This window comes from Pseudopodoces humilis, chromosome 10 (genome assembly GCF_049639895.1).
Source record: "Pseudopodoces humilis isolate 2021_Gansu_Grassland_sample_001 chromosome 10, ASM4963989v1, whole genome shotgun sequence".
NCBI lineage: Eukaryota > Metazoa > Chordata > Aves > Passeriformes > Paridae > Pseudopodoces > Pseudopodoces humilis.
The window spans coordinates 20,952,258-20,972,720 of NC_142209.1; the positions used below are offsets into that span (position 1 = coordinate 20,952,258).

Below are 20,463 nucleotides of genomic sequence, written 5' to 3' on the forward strand. Positions count from 1 at the left end.
CCACTGGGAGCAGCAAACACATCACACTTGTCTCTGGGGTTGAAGTGCTTGTGGGTCACAACTGTTTTCTGGCCAGGGTGACTGTTACTCCCAGCTATTCCAGAGATTCCTCTTCTAGCACTTCATTTCCAAGTCTGATCATCCTCTGTATGTATGAGACTTCTACACTGGAGCCCCTTTAACACACACTTTGCACTTGGATATGGAATGGTAGCATTCCCCATAAAGTTCTGTTGATGTAGAAGGGCTCCCAGGACACAGGGAGTGCTGTGTGTGCAAGCCCTACGCTGACTCGGGCAGCAAGGGGGAAGAGCGTGGGCTTTTGTGGATAACTGCCTCTTCTTTTCCAGCATCAACCAAACAGATCAGATGTTGGTACATCTGCAGTCTTTTGACACAGTCCCAGAACACTTTACCATTCCTGAGAGCACCAAGAATGGGGTGCCCCTCTTCTACATCCCCCCAGGCTCCACCACTCCGGTATGTTCCCTCTCTCTCTGTTTAACATGGGACAGAGACAGGTTGTCTCCCCTACCTGTTCTTGTACTCGGGCTTCATCTCTTGCTCATCTTGTCTTCATCTTATCCTGCTCAGAGAGGTCAGGTATGGTGCAGTGAACATCCCATGCCACACATTTTTTCCTCTGAGACATCACCCCATGTCTTAATTCTTGCAGCTACACCTCTAATCCCAACAGCAAGTCTCCTGAGTGTGCTGTGAAACCTTCTCCTGTAGTGCTTGGATGCATGAGACTGATGGGAAGGATGACATGCTTGCTTTTGCTGTGCTTTTTCAGTAGATGCCCCATAGGCATGGAGTTGCTGCTGGCAGTGCAACCAGTGCCCTGGAGACATAGCTCAGTACTGTCAGGTGAAGATACAAAATGTGCTGAATAGTTGTTTAATAGGCTCATTGCTCTGAGCACTCATGTGGAAGGTGCAAGAGAGATACTTTTCATCTGCATGGCAGAAACTAAGCAAAATATGAGCTAATAGTTTCCACTGCAAAATTCAAACTCATTGAAACTCTCTATGCAGAAGAACCAGCATATTACCTGTTCCCTGCTACCAATGTCCTTGGCATAGATGGAAGAGGACTAGCAGATCTTAAAGCTAGGGGAGTTTTAAGTTCAGAGAACTATCCCTTTTATTTTATTGCTTAGGCTCTTCTTTAGCTTTGCCTAGTACATTTGCCCTGTATAGGGCTATGTATCCCACAGTATATCTGGAACATCTCATTTTATGGCTAACCACCACTGTATTTCAATGTCAGCAGAGTTGCTATAGTTAGTGGAATCAATGTCATCATACAAACCTTCTAGGTTGCCCAAAGCCACCCATTCTGGCACCCTATTTACCTGAGCACTTTCAGATGAGTAATCTCACTGTTTAATTATTTTGCTGACACAAGCCATATATCCCCCTCTCAATCAGAAGGCACACCATTACATATGCCATCTTTTTCATGGTTGATTTACTTGATGCTAAGTAGTTAAATTCCTAATTATCTTGACATTTCAGGAGCCTAATTTATTTTTGCTTATGCTGTACTGCCTGTTTCAATGTGAACACACTTACTCTGTTCAGAGGAAATTACCCAAAGCCAGGATTGTGGCCTTCTTGGCCCACAACAGCTCAGCTGCTAGAGAAAGTCTTGCTCTCTCTGGGTGGAGAACTTCCATGCTGAATATTGTCCTATCATTTTCTCAGGTATTATCTTTGCAGCACAGTGGGTCTGACTCAAGCCATTCCCAGTTTGCCTCCTACTGGAAGCCTATCCTTTCCATGGATGCCAACTTCTGGCAGAGGTGGCTGCACATGCATCGTATTGTCATCCTTCTGGAGCATGACACGTATGTAATGGACAGGGCTGAGCTCATGTGCACACTGTGGGCCAGCTTGGGAAAGCAGCGTGTCCAGTTCAGTCTGGCTGAGGACTTGCAGCCCTTCTGCAGCTGCCTGTGGCCAAGGGAAGGGTCTTACTAGTGGGTCCCGATGGATGCTAAAGGTTTTTTAATCTGAGGAGGACAGTAGGTTGGGAAGTCATCTTTGGGTGGAAGGATAAATTGTTTCTCAAGTCCCTCTTGAGTTTTGATTTCCTGATGGCAGGGGGTGTGGGACCATCTGTTTGGGAGCTAACCCACATGTTTTTGTTTGCTGCTGGAAAATGTCTTTCCTAAAAGACATTTCCTGAGACTGGTCCTAGTTGCAGAGTATTGTGAATAATAGTCATGTGTTGCATGGAGGGAGACAGGATACAAGGGATATGCTCTCTGCACTGTGGAAATTCCAGTGCACCCAGGAGTGTGGCCTCCTCAGTGCTTGGTTAGGGGAGGTGCTTGTTTGTTGGCTGCTGTGGAGGAAAAAAGGCTGATAGACCAGTCAGAGTAGGATGGATGTCGCAAAGCCTCTGTGGGTTTTGGGGGAAGGAGAGAAACTGCAGCTCTGAAATGACTTTCTGGCCCATCCTGCAGGCCTGTGCCCAAGCACCTGCACACACCGGGCAACAATGGCCGCTACAGCACCATCCAGTGCCGCATCTCCCACTCAGCACTCACCTCCCTGCTGCGGGACTGGAGCAGCTTCGTGCTGGTGGAGGGCTACTCCTACGTCAAGCTGATCCACGGGTGAGTGGCTCTGAAGCAGTGCTGTGAGGGGAATTGGGTGTGTGGCCAAACCAAGGGTCTGGTTAGATCAGTGTGCGGCTATGGGCCCAAAGCAGATGTTTACAGGAGAGGATGAGAGCTAGATAAGGGGGTATGAAATCCTGCAGTTCCTAAACTGTTCCATTGTGTTCCAGGTGCAGCCTGGAGGGACAGGGAGGCCAGCTGGAGGGTTTCTTGCATGCTAGAACTGATATGTGTTACTGTGAAATTGTGTGGGTTGTTGGGCTCTGTGGAGCAGGCCTCTGCTTGGTTTGGCATGTCAGAGCAGCAAGATCCATGTCATTTCAGCCTTGTCCTAATTCCTCTTCCATAGGACTGAGGATCTTACCCCTTCCTCATTCTATGTGGTACGAATCATCTCCAAGGCTCCCTGCATGGTTCTCCGGCTAGGGTTCCCCATTGGCACACCTGCACAGGCCAGGAACAAGGTGAGAGCTGGCTGGCTTCGTGGGGTAGGAGCTGAGCAAGAAGTTCTGCATGTGGAAATGGTAGATCACAGGCAATGCTGTTGGCAGCTACCCTCTAATAAGTAACTACTATGTTAAGGCTTAGATGGGTTTGAATCTACTGTAACAGAAAGGGTCATTTGGGACAAACTTTCTTTGTTAAGTCTATGAAAGATCTAAACCCAAAGACTCAAAGATCAATAGAATAGCTGGTCACATGTTTTTTTTTCCCACTGCTTAATTCAATTGAGGGGCTTGAAATGACTCGAAGGTTATCTAGTCTATCCTTCTGACCAAAGCACAATCAATACCATCTGTAAAGAACAGCAGGTACTTGTCTGACTCATCTGTAAAGACTTCTGTGATAGATGTACTACATGTTCCCTGGGCTATCTCTTCCAGTACATGTATATTGAATCTATTGGGCAGGGAGGAATTTAATAGTTAAAATGCAAACAATGCCCCACATAAGCAGTACAGGCAGAGAAAAAAAATTAATACCTAGGAAATGTTTTCAGGATAAAAGTCTGTCAGAGAGACTTTTAATAATCTTTTTGTATCAAAAGAAATGAGTTGTCCTAGTCAGATGCAGAGGATGGAGTTACTGTATGGACTGATTCTGCAGTTATAGTGGCTGAGACAAGTGTTCCTAGGTAAGCATGGGAAAGATGCCCTGCTGTTAAACTGTGTGAACTTTTTAATATAAACAAGAAGTTTATCATTAAATCTAGGTCTTTTATCTTCATGAAAGAAAACTTTGGTTTGCCTAGCTTTGCTTTAGTGTTAGAGACTAGTCTGAGGAGAAGGTAACAAACATGGGAAGGAGATAATGAACCCAGATAATACTAAATGTTCTGGCACTCTGGCAGATCTACCCTTTCGTGACCTTAGGGGATCCAGGACTTAGGTGCTGGTTGCTGGGTCAATATGTGGGCTTGGTAATGCCAAGTGACAGGTTTTTTGAAGGAGTTACCTCTGGTAGGTGCAAATTAATATCTCTTTCATGAAGAAGTTGTAAGACAGGCAACATACCCTGCAGCTGTGGGCAAGCTCCAGATCATGGCAGCAGGAATTATATGTAGGTCATAAATTTTATCATCCACAATATTTTTTTTGCCTGCTGTAGAGCCGATTAACTACTCAGTGTGGAGTATGGCAGTAAACTTAGCCTGCTTTGTCTGAGGGAAAGGGGTTTTGTGCTGAGCAGTTCAAATTTCCAATGCTGAAGGGAAGAAAAGCACCTCGTACAGTCAACTTTCAGAAAGCTTTTTGGTGAGACTTTGTGTAGGGCACAACTGTAGAACTGTTGGAATGGGGTGTCATAAAACAGAAACTGCCTTGAGAGACAAAGCAAGGAAATTGAAAAAGTGCTGTTTCTTCACAGCAGAAGCTGTCTGTGATTTTCCCAGTCTTTTTTTCTAGTCAAAGGGTAGGGAATTCATTTGTGGAAAGGTAACATACTGAGCTGAGGAAATGTGCAGGTGGCACAAAGCTATTTCAGCCTCTCTGCTTTGGTGACAGCTAAGCAGCACAGTGGTGGCTGGAAGCCAGTATGGATAACTGCAAAACAGTGGGATTTGGGAACTTAAACACCATTAGTGATTCTGTGATATCAATATTAAACCATGAAGGGGACCCAAGTGGCAGCCCAGTGCAGGAAAGCTCTGGTTTAACATTTGGGTTTGGGGACATTCCTTTCCTTGAAAAAGACAATAGTAATGGTGGGAAAAGTTACTGAAATAATTAGTATTGAGGAAGATGGAGAGCTGCTGTTCTGTTTGCCTACAATGGTAATAAAAATTGAAAAAAGTTGAACAAAGATCATGAAAAGAAACCTAACATAGAAATTTCAAAGAAAACACTGGGCTATTGTGGGAATCAGATGCTGGTGTGGGTAGAACTATATTCAGAGCTACTAAAAGCTAAAAAGTGTAGTCAGGAAGTCGTTGTGAAAGTATCTTGAAGAAAATTAACCTAAAAAATAACCCAGGCTCCTGAAACCTTTTGCCATAGAGGTTTGACAAGTGAACATGATAGTGAGAGAATACATAAGACAGAGCCAGACTGTTCCCACAGCTGATTTGGACTAGTTTACATTTACTGTAGGCTGAGGAGAGGAGGAGGGAAGAATGAGGGTGGGTGCTTGGACTGCTTCTGTGGAGGAGCTGGCATGCAATTAATTTGTTTTTAATCTGAGTTTTGAAAGGCAACTTCTTCAGCCTTGAAATAGTATTTGGGTTTTTTTTTTAACCTAGTTTTTGCTTTTAGAAACACTTAAAATAGGGACCAAAGAGCCTTGTGTCATCTTGATCTTGGTCTTGCTAGTGCCTCAGAAGTAAAATGACCTTTAACTCCTGCTCTTCTCTGTATTCAAGGAGTGTTCTGTTCTTTTTGGTCAAGCTCTTGTTCTAGACACTTATTTTGAGTAGTTTATGTCTCCAGACAAAGTTGATCATGTTTACCTTTTGCTTTCACCATGACAGATAGTGGAAGAACTACGGGACCGAATCTTGCAGCTGCGCTTTCCCCACAGGGTCCAGAGCAAGGAGGCAACTCCAAAAGCAAAGAGGAAAATGTTGGGCAGTAGTTCTCCCTCCAAGTCCCCACCTGTGGCTGGGGCCCAGTCAGCCCTCTCAGACAGACCCTGCCTTGTTGTGCTGCACAAACCGTTGGAGAAGCTGCTTATCAGGTAGTGATGAGTCCCAGACTGTCAGCATAGCCCCCTTGCCCTGCGGAGTGGGAAAGAGGAAGATCTGTGGATGGTGCTGTCAGTTTTAATGAGAGTGCTGTGAATGAAATGTGTTGTTGGGATGGGTTTGGGTTGCGTGGCTGTGAGTTGCAGCGGGGATTCTTGGTGCACAGGCAGATTTGTCACTCCTAATGAAATATGATGTAAAAGTAAATTTAGTTACTGCTGTCTGAGCAGGATCCTGTGCTGGGCCAGCCACATTCTGCTGCTGGAAGACTCTGTCCTGGGCCCAGCAAGTGGGTTGTGAATCCAGACAGCTCTGACCCTAAACAGAAAAAAACTGGATTTTTTCCACGTCAGCATGCCACACTTCTGCCCTCTCCTAGGTATGAGAAGCTGCCTTCTGACTATCGAGCCCCCTTCATTCTCAACCTGGAGCATCCCCCCGTGTCTGGTCCCCTCACCATGGTGGCCAATCGCACTGCCTCTTCCACCCTGGCTTCGCTGTCCCGCTACTTCTATCACCAGCGCTGGATCTGGAGTGTCCAGTCAGGGCTCGCACCGGCTGTGCCCATCACTGCTGTGGCCCAGCTCCTTTCCACACTCACAGAGTAAGTTGCACACCTGACAGGGGTCCTCTCTCCAAGCTGCTCCTGGGGATATGGGGAAAGCAAGGTCAACCTTACTTGTTATATATATGAGGCCTTATTATAGGTGACAGCTAAAGCTGCTGTGCAGAGGGTTTTGGTCCGGTACACAGCTTCTAGGGCCGCTTGGGTCAGTACTTTACCCAGTTCTGCAGCTGTAGCTGGGGAAACTGAGAGAAAATGTCCTGGAAAACATGCAAAAGGGCAAGATGTGTTATTGTGCCTGGAGTGTGCTGATCTTCACACAGGCTGTTCTGGCAGTGTCATATCTCTCCATTCTCCATGTGCAGCTCCCTGTCTTGAGAAGGATGATGTTTTGGGGTGAACTGTACAGTCATTCTTGCATTTAAAGCTTAAAGTAGGGGTGGAGAAGTTCTGCAGGTCTGACTTTTTCTCTGTTGCAAGGGTTCGTCTGTCAGAGGGTTTCCACTTTGCATCCAGCGGGGATGGGATTATCAACATGGTGCTGGAGCTGCCCATACAGGTGAGCCTGAGTGCTGTCCTCTTGTGGACACAGTCCCTCATTGCTGGTTCTGGGGCAGATTCACTCTCCTGTGATAGGATTTATCATCTGCTTCTAGCACACACCGTGGACATGTATAGGGAGAAAGTAAAGCAGTTTGTGGGTTGGGCATTTTTCTGTCTTCATCTGCATTTAGAGAGCTGCTTTGTGGCAGGGGTGTGCTGTGCTGGAGGAGTTCTTGGGTTTGGGACAGGCTTCCTCTTTCCACCACTGCTAGTGGGGCTGGGTGATGGGGCTGTGTAAGGGAGTACTGGGTAGGGCTCATGCAGTGTCTCCCCTCCAGATTGATGGCTCAAGTGAGAGCAGCAGTGACAGGGAGAAGCACACCTGTGTCGTCCAATACATCCTCTTCCCACCCCACTCTACCTCCACCAAGGACAGGTGAGGCTGGTGTTCAGCTCCCAGGGAGGGTTGGCAGTGGAGTCACAGCTCCAGACTTGCCTTTGCAGTCGGTGTGGATAGGAGGGAGACCTCCTCCATCTAGTACAGATAGCCAGTTGTCATGGACTGACCACCAGGTCGCTGGGGCTTTGCTTGCAAATCTTGGGTTCCTGTGGCTCCTCTCACAGCTCTGAGAAGAGCTGCAGTGGGCTGCTGGCTCTGTGCCACCTCACAGGACTTTCCTTTTGACTTCCTTCCAGCTTTTCCACAGATGATGACAATGATACAGAGGTAGAGGCCATTGAAGTGGACACAGAACTGAACCTGGTCACTGAGTGCTGGGTAGAGCCACAGAGTGGCCATGTCCACAGTACTGCTGAGAACTGGAAGCACCTCCATGGCTTGCCCTACCAGAAAATACCTAAAGCGGTGAGTCCCTGAAAGGGAAGGGGCATGGACTCTTTTGTGGAGGGAAAAGGGTTCAATGCAAGTGCACCACAAAACTGCAGGTAAATATTGAGGGCCAGAATAGATGGGAATGCTAGTCACAGAAGAGTCTGAGGTTTCTAAAAGAGGAACTGGCCACTGGCCATTAAAAGTTTCTTGATTGCAGTGCAGCTGATGCAATGCTTCTTTGGGATAGCTGGGAAAATAGAAACTATTTTGTGAAGAGTCATTCTACTGGAGGGAAGCAAGCTGGACCAGAGCAGGGACTGCAGGTTTGCTACCAGCACTCCTCCTGAGCAAGGTGAAAACAGGCTAAAGGGCTGGTGGAGAAGGAGGGAGCAATGAGTGAGAATAGGGCAACTCAGGCCACGGGATTATAGGTGTTTACTCTCCTTGCTTTTAGACCCTTTTCTTCTGCATTTGTGGGTAATAATTCTGCTTCATAAACTGAGCCTTAACTGCTTACTGCAGCTCTACCCCCGGGACCTTGCGTGCATCGCCACCATGCTGACCTTCGAATACATCAGCCAGTTGTGCCAGAACAAGGAGTGGGTCTGCCCTCCTTCAGATACCAAAGCTGCTGAAGGTGAGTCCACCATCAATGTCCTAGCAAGCTTGATGGAGCAAAGAAGAAGCTAGGTCTTGAATGTCTCAGGACCCATAGAAGGGAGAACAAGTATTTTCACAACTTTGTAGGCTTTGATGGCTGTGGGTCACTTTGTTGCACTTAAGTTGACAGAGAAATGGCTTCATGCTGGGAAGGCCAAAAAAGCATTGAGACTTTTCTGCCAAGGCTGGAGAGGTGATAAAGCGACCTTGCTTGAGTGGCAGGGTTGGGGTTGGTCCAGGTGACCTTTCTAACATCAATCATTCCGTAATTGTGTGAGAGGAGCTGACTTCAGGAGCAGATGCAAAATGAGCTCATCTCTTCAGTGATAGGCCTGGTATGCCTAGGCAAGTTGTTTTATAGAAGTTGTAAAGGATGTTAAAGAAAAGCTCCTCTGTTCTGCTTCAAGTCACAGTTCCTAGAGCAGTTTGTGGAATTCTTGTTTTCTGATGGTCCTGTTCACCTCTGTTGCAGATCCAGACATGGGGCCTGGCTTTCGAGTGCATGAGATCCCATTCCAGTTCAACCTCATGAAGCTCTTGCCCAGGTGCCAGCAGGTTGAAATGTTCTTCCTAATGCTGACAAAAGGTAGGTGCCTCTTCACCACCTGCCTCCCCTTGTCCTCCCTCCATGCCTGTGGGCAGCGTGCTCCATGTGCTTGTCTCCCGGGGCAGCAGCATGTGGGCACTGCCATGCCTCTTTGAGTAGCTCAGTGCTGTTCTTCCCAGCTCTGCAGGCTGTCCAGCTATACTGCTGCCTTTTCTGGGATAATTTGTAAAAGCTGCTTTTGAAATCATTAAACCTAGGTAGTACCTTTGTGGTGGTGGTTTCTTGTGTAAATCCCCAGCATCTCCACAACTGTTAGAATAGCAGGGTGGATTAGGGCAGGGTAACTAAAGATGCCAAAAACTCCAGAGCCTCCTCAGTACTCTCCAAGTCAGTCTTGCAGAAGTGCTGGGGAAGTTCCTGGCTATGTGGAAGTGTTTCTTTGCCAAGGGCTGTCTCCTGGGGTTGTGGACAGGTGGTGGCTATGGATATGCTATCTCTGAAGGTGCCATGGTTCTGTTTTGAAGCAGAGAATGAGGAGGTGACCAAGGACTCTTCATTTGTGCCCAATGAAATGCTACTAAACCTCTTCCATGGCTGCCTTCAGCATGACCTCAGTGACCGGGAGATCCCCATGGCTGATGCTGATCATGTGGCTTTCATGGAGCAGGTTCTGCAGCGGGATCGTGATGGCCATCAACCCCCCTTCACACTCCCTGTGATCAGAGGTAAGGACCAGGAGTGTGGCAGTAGTGACACCAGGAGCAGTGAGGTTTCTCAGGAGCCTTGCTTTCAAGCCTCATCCTCAGCTGGGGTTTCTCAGATTGGTTTATCTGTGCTCCATTTCAGAAGAAACCTTAAAAGCTTCTGGGACCCTGGAGCAGCAGGATGCTTCTGCATCCTATCATCTTGTTGGCAGTAATGGCACCAGGGATATGACTGGCTCCACAAGTACTCTGCAGGTACTGCTGTGCTGCTGTCCTTCTCCTGAGACCCCTCAGAAACCAAGGCAGCAGCTGTTTAAGAGCAGGAGAGTTAAAAGGTCTGAGAAAGATTGAAAGGCAGTTGTTCTTGCCCACCTTTGGCAACAGTTTAGGCTATATCCTGTGGCTGAAGTCAAGCAGGAATCTGGAAGGTGTGTGAATAGTTGCATTTGCTATGGGCCAAGCCTGTTACAGCAGCACTGGTAACTGTGCTTTAGATTGCTCTGAAACCATGGGCAGTCACTGCCTAGAGATCAGAATCGGCCCCAGCAATGCTGACTAAGCATCTTCTGACTTCTGACTGAGCCAGGCTGCTCCCAGAATGGTGACTTCTAGAGCCAGCCTGCTCTGAAAATATGCAGAGGTGACCAGGGTGATTTCAGCACTGTGCCAACTAGCAGGCCTGGAAGAGCTTGCTCTGTGTGGTTGCTACTTGCCTCAAGGTGGACCTGTGCCATATGCCATGAGTTTATCCAACTTCTGCTCTTCCATCAGAGCCTTGGCAACACAGAGCTGCCTGAGGATGATGTGACACTGAGTGACACGATGGGGCCCTTTCCCCCTCAATGGCGATGTTATGCCAAGCTGGTCAACCCACAGCATGTGTTCCTGACCTTCCTGCCATCCACCTTCTCAGGTGAGGGGGTCTGTTGTGGGGGGCAAGAGGAGGCAGCAGTCTTATGCACTTCCTCAGGGAAACAGAAAAACTAGAATCAGCTCTTGTAGGATGGAGGGAAAATTGAACAGCAGAGTTCGTGCACTGTCTTTTTGCACCACACGGCCAGAATAGTATAGTGCCAAGTGTTGAATGTCCTGCTCTTCTTCTCTGGATGTGATGCTGCCCACATAGGGTTTTCAGGTGGGCGATAATGGTGTTGAGTTGTTTCCTAGCTGCAGCCATTTGGACTATTTTCCCAGTGGGGTTGTTAATGAATGGATTAAGGAGATTGCTGATGGGATGGTCTGAGAGTCCCTGCTTCTGGGCATTGGCACTGGTCTGGCTTTTACAGAGCCACTGGTGGAGGCTGCTAGGCTCAGGGGAAGCTGCTTCTGCACACAAAGAGGTAGTAGGAAATCTGATCTCTTGGGAATGTAGATTGAAGGGTTAAGCTGTTCTCACTGGACATAGAATGATTTTATTTTCTTTTCCTCCAGATGTACAGAAGCTGATGGCTTGTGGGTTGGACAAAACTCCAAAAGATGAGAGTCGATCTGCGGAAGATACCATGGGATCTGTCTGTGCAGAGCGAGTCAGGGCTGAAGAGGGGGATGCTGCAGTGCCATTACCAACCCTCAGCATAACGCCAGCCCATGGTACCAGCAGCGCCTTGTTAAAATATTGGTATTCTTGAGCATACTGTTGAGCAGGTTAAAGCAGAAGGAATAACTGGCTGCTGCAGCCTGGCAGCTTCTGTCAGCAGAGTCGGGACAAGAGGCACAGTGATGTTCATGGGGGCATGAAGGAGTGTAATGTGAGTTGGGTGCCCCTAGCCTAAGGTTGGTTCCTTGTGGGCAAGGAGGTTGCAGGTAGATAGAAGCTACTAGGAATGGCAGTAGTGGGCTGCACTGGAAAGTCAGTGACTGGTTTCATGATCCAGACTGGCACTGTCAGCACCAGATTGTCTTAGGGACAGGCCTTGAGGTATACGGGATTTGATTTCACAGCCCCTAGGGCAGATCAACTATGCTTGCAGTGAAGATGAAGGGTTGTGCTGCTGCAGGAGGTGGTGATGAGCAGTCATGGCTGTAAAGGGGATCAAGGTGGCCAAAACACTGGGCTGAGTGGTTGGGTGCTGGGTGAGGATGAGTGGTGAGAAGCTAGAAAAGCCAGTATCTAACTGGTGCTTCTATGAGAGCTGTGATGTCTCAGACCAAGAACAAGGAACCATCAGGGTCCTTTACCATAGAATTGTTTCTTTTGCAGAAGTGAGCCAGGAGCCTGGGGAGCAGAGTGGCCCCTCCCGGAGAGATGTGCACATCTCCTTCTGCCGCCAGAACTCGCAGTCCGAGCTGGGCGAGTGCCGCCGATTTCGCTGCCCCATTTACATCTACAGCTGCTCTCTGGAGCTGCTACGAGAGCAGCTCGTCAGCCCACGGGCACACCGTTCTCCTCGGGACATCTTTTTCAGGTAATACCAACCATACTTGGTACCTAGACAAAAAACAGAGGAGTTTCCTTGACAAGAGGCTGGCTCTAGCCCTGTTGCTTGGTTTGGCCTGGCCTCTCTGCCTGGCAGCAGCCACTGCCTGCATATGCCCTAGGCTCTGCTTTACTGGCACCAGAGCCATTTACAGTCTAAAATGCGTTTTGTTGGTACTAAAGGCTGTGGTTCCTCTTTTCCAGGTCCCAGTCTCTGGAACGTCCTCCAGCTGCTGCTTGGCTAGACCACAAGCACAAGGAGTTGGTGACTTACTGCACGCTGCTGCAGGAGCACTCCCACCAGTGCTATGTGAAAGGTGAGCAGCAGCACATGGGACCTGTGGCAGGGTTGGGGCTGGATCTTCTTCTAAGAAAGCAATGACTCATTTTCCTTGTGGTCTCACTCCAAGCAAAGGGAGGAGCTGTGGGACTGATGTACCACCAGGAGGGACTTAAAGATACCTCTGTGCATTCCCTATGTGCCTTAAAGAGGCTGTTCCCAAACCTGTGGAGTGCTGTGAAGGAGCATCCCTTCTTTGATGCCTTCCTGTCACCTTCAGGGTGACAGATGCCATGGGCGCTCTGGTGTCACCCAAGCCCAGGCTAACATGCAGCGTTAGGTGCCCTGGGTGCCTCCTGTCTCCCAGCAGCAGCACTGACTCCAGCTCTGTGCTGGGACTTGGTGAAGATCCACATGTGGCCACTGCCTGACTCCCACAGCCTCACATCCTTGGGATGCCATGGGATGCTCAAGCACTGTATTTATCACTAGGGCTGTTCAAGACCCTTCAGCAGTCACACAGCATCAGCTCCCAGGACCTGCTTACTGCCATGGACTACTGTGAGGAGCTGCTCCAGGAGATTGATATCACCAACTTCCTGCTGACGGTGTGCAGCCATGTCCGCTCGTTCCGAGAGAGCCATCAACATTTCCATACACATTCCAAGACAGCCAGCTTCCAAGTGGGCAGCATAGAGCAGGAAGAGGAGCAGAGCTCTAGGGAACGAGGTGTCTTGGTCTCTGAGTCAAGGTAGGGATCCAGCTCAGTCTTGCCTTCTGTTCTTAGCATCATACCAGGACAAATTTTTTTTCAAGCATCTTGTAGTGCCAGCTAGAAGGAATGCTGCAGGGCAGAGTCTAACAGCCACACAGAAGAGCAGATACTTACAGTGAGATATCCACCTTGTACGATGTCCACCAGGACCCTCTATTTTTTGCAGTCTCTGGTGACATCCATCCTTCCTTTCTCTTGTAGTCTTGGCTTATTACTGTCCCATCTGGCCTGAGCTGGAGGGCAGTCTGTCTGCAAGCCTGCAAGACTTGTTTCTGGAGAAATTATGCATCTCCTGCTGCTTGACTCATTTGAGCTTGCTGTTGACTCTGGTGTAAATGACTAATTTGTTATCATTTTCTAATGAATAAAGTGTCACTTTTTTTAATTAAAACTGTGGAAAAAATGCACAAGAGAAACACCAAGGCAGAATTGAAATATGCTAAACTTCTGTCCTATTCCTCAGGGTGTTTATGAGGTTTGTATCTTCTCTGAAAACTTAAGGGGGAAAGAAGTTCTGTGCCTTAGTGTCTGTCAAAGAAGCACTTAAGTCCTCTGCACAGTTACTTTATCTGAGTTCACTAGCATTTATTGGGAATCTCCAATGCTATGTCCCTTTATACTGTAATTCATAGAGCTGAGACTGATTTTGAAGAGTGGTCAGTGTTTAAAAAGTCAGGTGACTTCAAATACTACTTTCCCCAAGAAAGACTGGCAACATTTTTTTGTTTATACAATATTATGAAACACCTTATATGAATGCAAGTTGCATAAACTTTTACTGAAGAGTAAAAAGAGCTTGTGATACATTGCACCCAGATCTGCCACCTGAATCACTAATTTGAGTACCAGGGGAGTCCTTTGACCAGTCAATATCCCACTCCCCAGATGGCTTTTCCTGAGTTTTAGGGACTAATTCTGTCATGGAGCTGCTGAGTGAACATGGGCCTGAGTTTTGCTGCCCAGACACTGGGGTGCTGGCATGGTGATACTTGCTGTGAGGTACCCTGAACTGGCTGCTGGTAGTTCAGGTTGCTGCAGGCCTGTCCCTGTAGTCTGTGTCTCTGTTTCCCAGGCAGGGTGTGTAGTGTGGTGTACAGGCATGGCAATGTGATCAGCATGGTTAAACTAGCTCAGGCCTGGCTTCAGACAGCAGGAGCCCTTATCTGGGCAAATGTGTGGCTGCTGGGCTGTGGAGTTGTGGGTGTTCAGATTGTGTTGACACAGATGAGGTTTGGGGAGCTGGGAGGTGGGATGCTGGCAGGATGGATAACACATAAAACTTGTCTTGTTTCTCAATCTGCCTGTCTGACCTGTCCACAATCCTGTCAGTGCTGAAATGGAAGACAGTGAACAGGACTCCCATAACATTGCCAGCCCCACAGAGGAGCCAAAGAGCAGTGTGGGCACCAGCTGCTGTTCAGAATTTCCCCTCTCACTGCTGGAAATTGGACAGCCCTGCCAGGCACACCCAGACTTGCACAAAATTATTCAGGTGAGGAATGTGCAAGCTTGACCTGGCTTCAACAGGAGGGTGTAGAGTAGGATGTCTGCTTCATACTTGGGATTTCTCTTTTAGGAAAAATTTCTGGAAATTGGAAGTTTACATTTCAAGCCAGTGCCATCAAATCCTCACTATTTCTTCTACTGCCCACCATCAGCCAAGAAAGAGGTAGGCATGGGGATGTCCTGGAAGGTACCTGATCCTTGTGAAGTAGCTCTTCTTGATGTCAAATCTGGATTTGGGGCTGGCAGACCCATGGGTAGATTTAGTCCCTGGAGCTCCCATCAACAACCTGATGTATTGCCTGGAAGGGTTTTAGCATATGCCCTTTCTTTCTCCATCTCAGGAAGAGGCATCTCGGGATCAGACAGACAGGAAAGGCAGTGAGGACATGGAGGGATCAGAGGCAGAAATGGCAGCTGAAGAAGGTAAAGTTTGCTTGCTCTGTCTTGGAAAAGAAAATGTCTATCCATGTGGTGATGCCCTTCAGAGCTAGGTGTGTCTGGTCAAGTCTCTGGAGATGTGGACCTGTTTTGCTGACAGGGAACCTGTATCCACAGGAGCCGTGTCTGGATGCTGCATTGCTACAGAGAGTGACCCAGAGCTGGAGGTGGAGTACCGTGAGAAGCTGGAGCACGAGTTCCCAGACACAGATTCCCTCTCAGACTCCAACACGGTGAACCAGGATGACGACTCCTTCAGCGTGCTGGGAGGGGACTCGCTCAACGAGCAGGAGTTCCTGGAGCAGGAGATGCCCCCGCTCTTTGTGCACCTGACCTGCTCAGTGAAGCTGCGTAGCCAGCACAGCTCCATGCCTGTGCAGTCCCTGCCAACTTGTCTAGGTAAGAACAATTCTTGCTGGGAGGTTAAATGGCAGTAGTGCATCTACTGGGTGAGCACTGGTGAGTAGGCTCCTGCTGGGTGAGCAGCCCCCGGAACAAACATGCTGTGTCTTAAACAGCAATCTCCCTGGACCAGCCTTCCCTGTAAACCCCCAGGGTTTGCGGTCATCAGACAAGGGCTTTTTCACCAGGTCTCCCACTTGTTGTGGGATTGGTCATGGAAGGTTGAAAGGATCATGGAAGATGATGGTGGCCTTCTTGAGCCTGTCCAGGTGTGTGTGTGACAGCCACCTCCTGCAGTCTCTGTACTTGCCACCAGGCTGGGTATGTGTTTAAGCAGAGATGTTTGTTGCTTGAGTCCCTTGGTTTGTGATCTCTCCTCAGGGGAAGTTCTGGGCTGCCTGGAGAGCTGCCAGGGCTTGAACACCATTGACTTGGGGGACCTCTGTGTGACCCTGGACATCTTTGTGTTGACACTGCCCCTGGAGATAGAAGTTGTGAACACAGACATCCTCCACAACAGGTAGGTGGAAAGAGGCCCAGTCACCCACCCCCTGCCTGCCCTAGCCAGACAGTCATTCTTGTCTCATCGCCATGTACAGATTTACGATTCTTCTTGCAGAGCCTGTCACAGCCTTAAGAAAAGTAAAATATTTCCTAGATAGGCTCACCTTCTATAGAGATCCCTTTTCTGCTCTGTGTTTATCCTCTCTGGGTCCAACGCTCAGGTTGCTCTCTCTCCTGTGACAGATGCACCTCGGAGAGCAGCGTGTCCTTCACACGCTCTCCAGGGCAGCCATCCTCTTTCCGCTCGGATGAGGATATCATGCACAACCTGGAACGGCTCCCGTCCACTGGAGATGAAAGGTATGGCACTGCAGGTGTAGCAAGCCCCTCACCGCTTCCTTTTACTGCCTGGGAGCTGCACTGTCGTAGCTGCATGAATGAGAAGGGCTGGTTGATTCTTTGTCTTCTCTCTCCTAGGCACCCTGCCCTTTCCAACCTCCCTGGAGTGCACAGACAGGCTATAGAAGCCACTATGAATGAGGTAAGCCAGATTTGCCTCCCTCCTTCCAGCTAGAGCACACAACTGCTGTTCCAGACTTCCTAGTCTGCTCCAAGCTGCAACCTGTCAGCCAAACTGACTGTTTGGCTTTACTGGTGTCACAAAGGCTGTTAGCCTTGTGGTTCCCAAAAGTGTGAGGTTACCGTGAGAAAATTCTTGCTGCAGTTGGGGTTGGCTAGGCAGAACTGTTTTCTGAAGGCCTTTTCTTAGGTGCGTGCATTCAGGAGATGAGGGATGTGGGTGATGAGAGAGACTGCCTTCATCCTATTGGGGCTTGGGTGTGAATTGGGGCAGGTTTGCAAATGCAGGTCACCTGGATGTTGCTCTGTGTCCTTGCTCTGCTCAGATTCGCTGGCTCCTGGACGATGAGATTGTGTCAGCACTGCGTCACTCGCAAGTCATCAGCACTTCCATCCTGCACAGGGTGGCCACCCACATCTATAACTCCAAGGGCCGGCCCAGCTGCCACAGCGAGGTGGTGCTGCTCCAGTTTGTCTTTGGGCCTGAGCACTCTCTGGAGAAGTTCAAGGAGGTAAAGAGGAAGCCCTAAGGCAGCATCATGCTTTGCTAGCAGGATGCTTATTCTTCTGTGTGTTGCAGGAGTTCAGAAGAATGGCTCTGCCAGGCTACATGCTGAATGCAGAAGGCAACGACTACCACTACATCTCCATCAGCCGCCTGCACTCCAGGAGGGCTGCTCCAGACCCTTCAGGGACACCCTGCTTGCAGCAGCCAGCTGGAGGGGGCACCAGGACAAGCCTGGGCCAGGCAGGCCAGGAGGGGAGCAGTGAAACAGAGGCGGAAGGCTCTGAGCTGTTACACCACACAAGCTGTGTCCTCCCAGAAGAAGGCAGGGGTCTCTGGGAGTGGCCAGAGAGTGAGACACGCATTGTACCGGACACAGGAAACCCTGCAGCTGGAGGCAGCCACACACAGAATGAGGTGAGAAGCACTGAGCAATCTGTTGGTGAGAAGGTGGGGGACACTGGTAACAGAATGTAGAAGGATGATGGGATTTTTTTTCAGTGCCTGTTTTTCTGGTCATTTTTGTGACCTTGGCTTTATGCAGGCTCCAGGAGATATGCTGAGACTTGATCAAAGCAGAGCACCAGGCCAGGACTCCATGGAAGAGGCAGTTCCAGAGACAACCATACAGTCACTGCCATCATCATCCTCTGAGAAGGGAAACAGTGAGAAATCACCATTGGTGACACCATCTGCAGCAAGCCTGTCTGAGTCTGTAACACCAGGCAGGGAAGGTAGGAGCTGCAGTGTGGGCAGGATGTACCTTAACCTCAGAAACTTTTAAGGGGAGAGCTCAGTTCTGGCTGTAACATACATAATATAACTGCTACTCCTGTTCCCATCCCTAAATACCTCCATTGGTACCCTGGACCTTGGTCTCTTCCTTGCTATGGTGCTGGTAATTCAGTGCTTGACAGTACCCAAGATACTGGGCTGTGCTGCTGCACTGATATCCCTAATGACCTCCAGTTCCTGGTGACTTCAGTAATGGCTGTGAGAGCCCCATTCCCCAGCACTGCCTCCAGTGGCCAGCACAGCCCGATTGTCCTGTGGCATGATGTTTCTCCAGCAGATGGGGAATTGTGATGGGGCTTAGCAAGTACTTTCATGGTCAAACCTCTCTTCTCTCTGCAGGCTCCAGCAGGCAGCGTCCCAGCCGAGTGCAGAGCCTCGTGTCAAGCCAGGGCAGCATGGACTCAGATCACCTGGGTGAGTCTGGCAGGGCTAGGGGATGACAGCGTGTGGTGGCACTGATAGTGACACACTGCAGGGTCTGTGTGCCTGGGCTGGGCTGAGCCCTGAGGGCAGGGTTTGTGAGTGGCTGCCCTGCCCAGGGAGGAGGTGTTTTGCCAGGCCTAGGACTGAAGTGAGGATACATTGCAGGTTATGATGGGGGAAGCAGTGACTCAGAGTATGAAGAGGCGTTAATGAGCGACCAGGAACCCAGGTGTCCCCTTATGCCAGATTTCTGGCTCATCATAAAAATCCATCAGGACCGAGTGGAGGTCTATTACCACACACGGTAAGGAGGGTCCCCTGTCTGACCACTGCCTCTCTGCACTGTGACCTTGTTGCCACTCACTCATCTCTGGACAGGATCTCCTCCCTGCCCAGTGTGGGTGGGAAGTTGCAGGAGTAGACTGGTGCTCTATAAGGGGGAAACTGCCATCCTTTCCCACTGTGTTCCTGCTCCCAGCACCCAGTGATGGGCACTGTCCAGGTGCCCTGCTAACACCCCATCCTCCCTTTCTTCATAAAGCAGCCTGAGTGTGGAGAAGGCAGCATCAGCAGAGGCAGAAGAGGAGCAGCCAGGGGAGTGCCAGAGTCTCAACCAGGTGGTGGTGAAGAAGATCAGTGAAATCTGCAGGGTTGTCAATCAGGTAATAAATCTTAAGAGGGTACTAACAGAGCTGCCAGTGATTAGATGGCTTAGATGAGAAGGGACCTCTGGAGGCTGGCTAGTCTGGGCTCAGCTCAGAGGAGGGCCTGGGGAGCCAGTTCAGCTGGTGGAGTCCCAGCTTGGGGGTCATAGGAAAAGGGACTCAGTCTGGCCCTAAACACTTCTTGCTGTCTTCTGTGGCTGTGCAAGCAACAGAACCAGTCTTTCCTCATCCTTTGCAGCGCTTGCTACTGCAGGACCTGCATGACAGCCACATATGCAACTCATTACTGGTGGCAGAAAGTGAGGAGGACATCTGGAAAAGTGAAACACCCTATACTTCATACAGGCAGCGTGTGATGCCCACGGATGGTATGGATATTCCCTTGGCTATGCCTCAGCTGCAGAGCTACACACATGCCTAAGAAGATGTTAACTTCCCTGCTGTGGCCCCAGCTATATCCTATGTTCTTTACAGATTACTCTGTAGAGGAGAGCTACCAGCCCCGGGACTACCTGGCTGCCACCATGCAGTTCATGCCAGGGCACTTTGCTTGTGAGGTGGTGTGGAGCACACTCATCCATGTGCATTCACGCCTCAAGATGGGCCCCAACATGGGGGTCTCAAGAGGTATGTACAGCCCAGGTTCCTTCCCTTTTGGCGTGTCTGGAGTCCAGCTGCTGGCTGGATTGGCGCTCCAGAGAAGGGTATGTGATTGCTAATGTCTCACATCGCCCACAGCTATCCAGGCACTTCGCTCGGTGCTCAATGCCTTCTCTGTGGTGAACAGGAAGAATATGTTTGTCTACCAGGAACGTGCCACTAAATCTGTTTTCTACCTCCGGTGAGAAGCCAGTGTGACTTGTTGGCCTGTTGGCCTTGCTACATGTGTTACACCAGACTGAGAGCTCCTTGGGACAGAAAGTCTCTGCCCAGCCTCAGGGACCATGTTGTGACCCAAGCAGCAAGTATCTGATTTCTGATGGGTCAGTCACATCAAGCCAGGCCCATCCTGCTGTCCCTGTGCTAAGCCTTTAAATGGGAGGAGAAATGATGGCTTTTTTGAGGCAGCCAGAGAACAGCTTTTCCACAAATTCCATATTCTAAGGACTAGTCACCCACAGGGGACTAGTGCACAGGGGAGGGCAGGGAAGATGTGGATCTTCTGTAGATGGACAGTGGGAATCCTTGGGAATGGAGGCTGACATGTCTTTCTCTTGTATTCAGGCTGACTGAAACCACCCACAGTGGGAAGGTGTGGGAAGCAGAGAGCAGCCTTAGTGCATCGTCTCGCTCACTGGCACTGACACGCAGCCAGGAGCCCATTTACACTGAGGATCTAATGGTGAGTCTGCTGCTCTCTGTGACTGGACATGGGTGCTCTTGGTCACAGGAGTGGAGGGAACTCAGTAGTTCAGCAACCTGGATTTTTTGTGGGGTAAAACACTGTGGATGTGTGGAGTGGGTCAGCAGTGGGTGGTGATTGCCTGACCCTGCTGGCAGCCTGGGACAATGATGGA

General features: G+C 49.5%; 1 protein-coding gene across 7 annotated transcripts in view; it reads left to right on the top strand.

Moving 5' to 3' along the window:
• The window catches only part of SZT2 (SZT2 subunit of KICSTOR complex), a 63,134-nt gene that overhangs the window by 12,902 nt on the left and 29,769 nt on the right, over positions 1-20,463 (top strand). For 5 of the 7 annotated variants that reach the window (XR_015773363.1, XR_015773362.1, XM_088060585.1 and 2 more), the window contains 35 exons: positions 351-480; positions 1,710-1,852; positions 2,474-2,626; positions 2,979-3,093; positions 5,595-5,800; positions 6,187-6,411; positions 6,853-6,931; positions 7,254-7,351; positions 7,612-7,780; positions 8,270-8,384; positions 8,880-8,993; positions 9,479-9,679; positions 9,801-9,913; positions 10,430-10,571; positions 11,090-11,248; positions 11,859-12,063; positions 12,279-12,391; positions 12,847-13,105; positions 14,459-14,621; positions 14,706-14,798; positions 14,977-15,058; positions 15,191-15,472; positions 15,857-15,995; positions 16,223-16,339; positions 16,457-16,520; positions 16,885-17,070; positions 17,139-17,480; positions 17,608-17,797; positions 18,198-18,272; positions 18,447-18,585; positions 18,823-18,943; positions 19,185-19,314; positions 19,421-19,573; positions 19,685-19,787; positions 20,171-20,288. Coding sequence is in view for 5 of the 7 variants with exons in the window: in XM_088060585.1 (XP_087916711.1) it covers positions 351-480; positions 1,710-1,852; positions 2,474-2,626; positions 2,979-3,093; positions 5,595-5,800; positions 6,187-6,411; positions 6,853-6,931; positions 7,254-7,351; positions 7,612-7,780; positions 8,270-8,384; positions 8,880-8,993; positions 9,479-9,679; positions 9,801-9,913; positions 10,430-10,571; positions 11,090-11,248; positions 11,859-12,063; positions 12,279-12,391; positions 12,847-13,105; positions 14,459-14,621; positions 14,706-14,798; positions 14,977-15,058; positions 15,191-15,472; positions 15,857-15,995; positions 16,223-16,339; positions 16,457-16,520; positions 16,885-17,070; positions 17,139-17,480; positions 17,608-17,797; positions 18,198-18,272; positions 18,447-18,585; positions 18,823-18,943; positions 19,185-19,314; positions 19,421-19,573; positions 19,685-19,787; positions 20,171-20,288 (5,236 nt within the window). In the remaining 2 variants the exon portion in view is untranslated. The remainder of the gene's footprint in view (positions 1-350; positions 481-1,709; positions 1,853-2,473; positions 2,627-2,978; positions 3,094-5,594; positions 5,801-6,186; positions 6,412-6,852; positions 6,932-7,253; positions 7,352-7,611; positions 7,781-8,269; positions 8,385-8,879; positions 8,994-9,478; positions 9,680-9,800; positions 9,914-10,429; positions 10,572-11,089; positions 11,249-11,858; positions 12,064-12,278; positions 12,392-12,846; positions 13,106-14,458; positions 14,622-14,705; positions 14,799-14,976; positions 15,059-15,190; positions 15,473-15,856; positions 15,996-16,222; positions 16,340-16,456; positions 16,521-16,884; positions 17,071-17,138; positions 17,481-17,607; positions 17,798-18,197; positions 18,273-18,446; positions 18,586-18,822; positions 18,944-19,184; positions 19,315-19,420; positions 19,574-19,684; positions 19,788-20,170; positions 20,289-20,463) is intronic. The other 2 variants (XM_088060584.1, XM_088060583.1) reach the window with 2 other exon arrangements.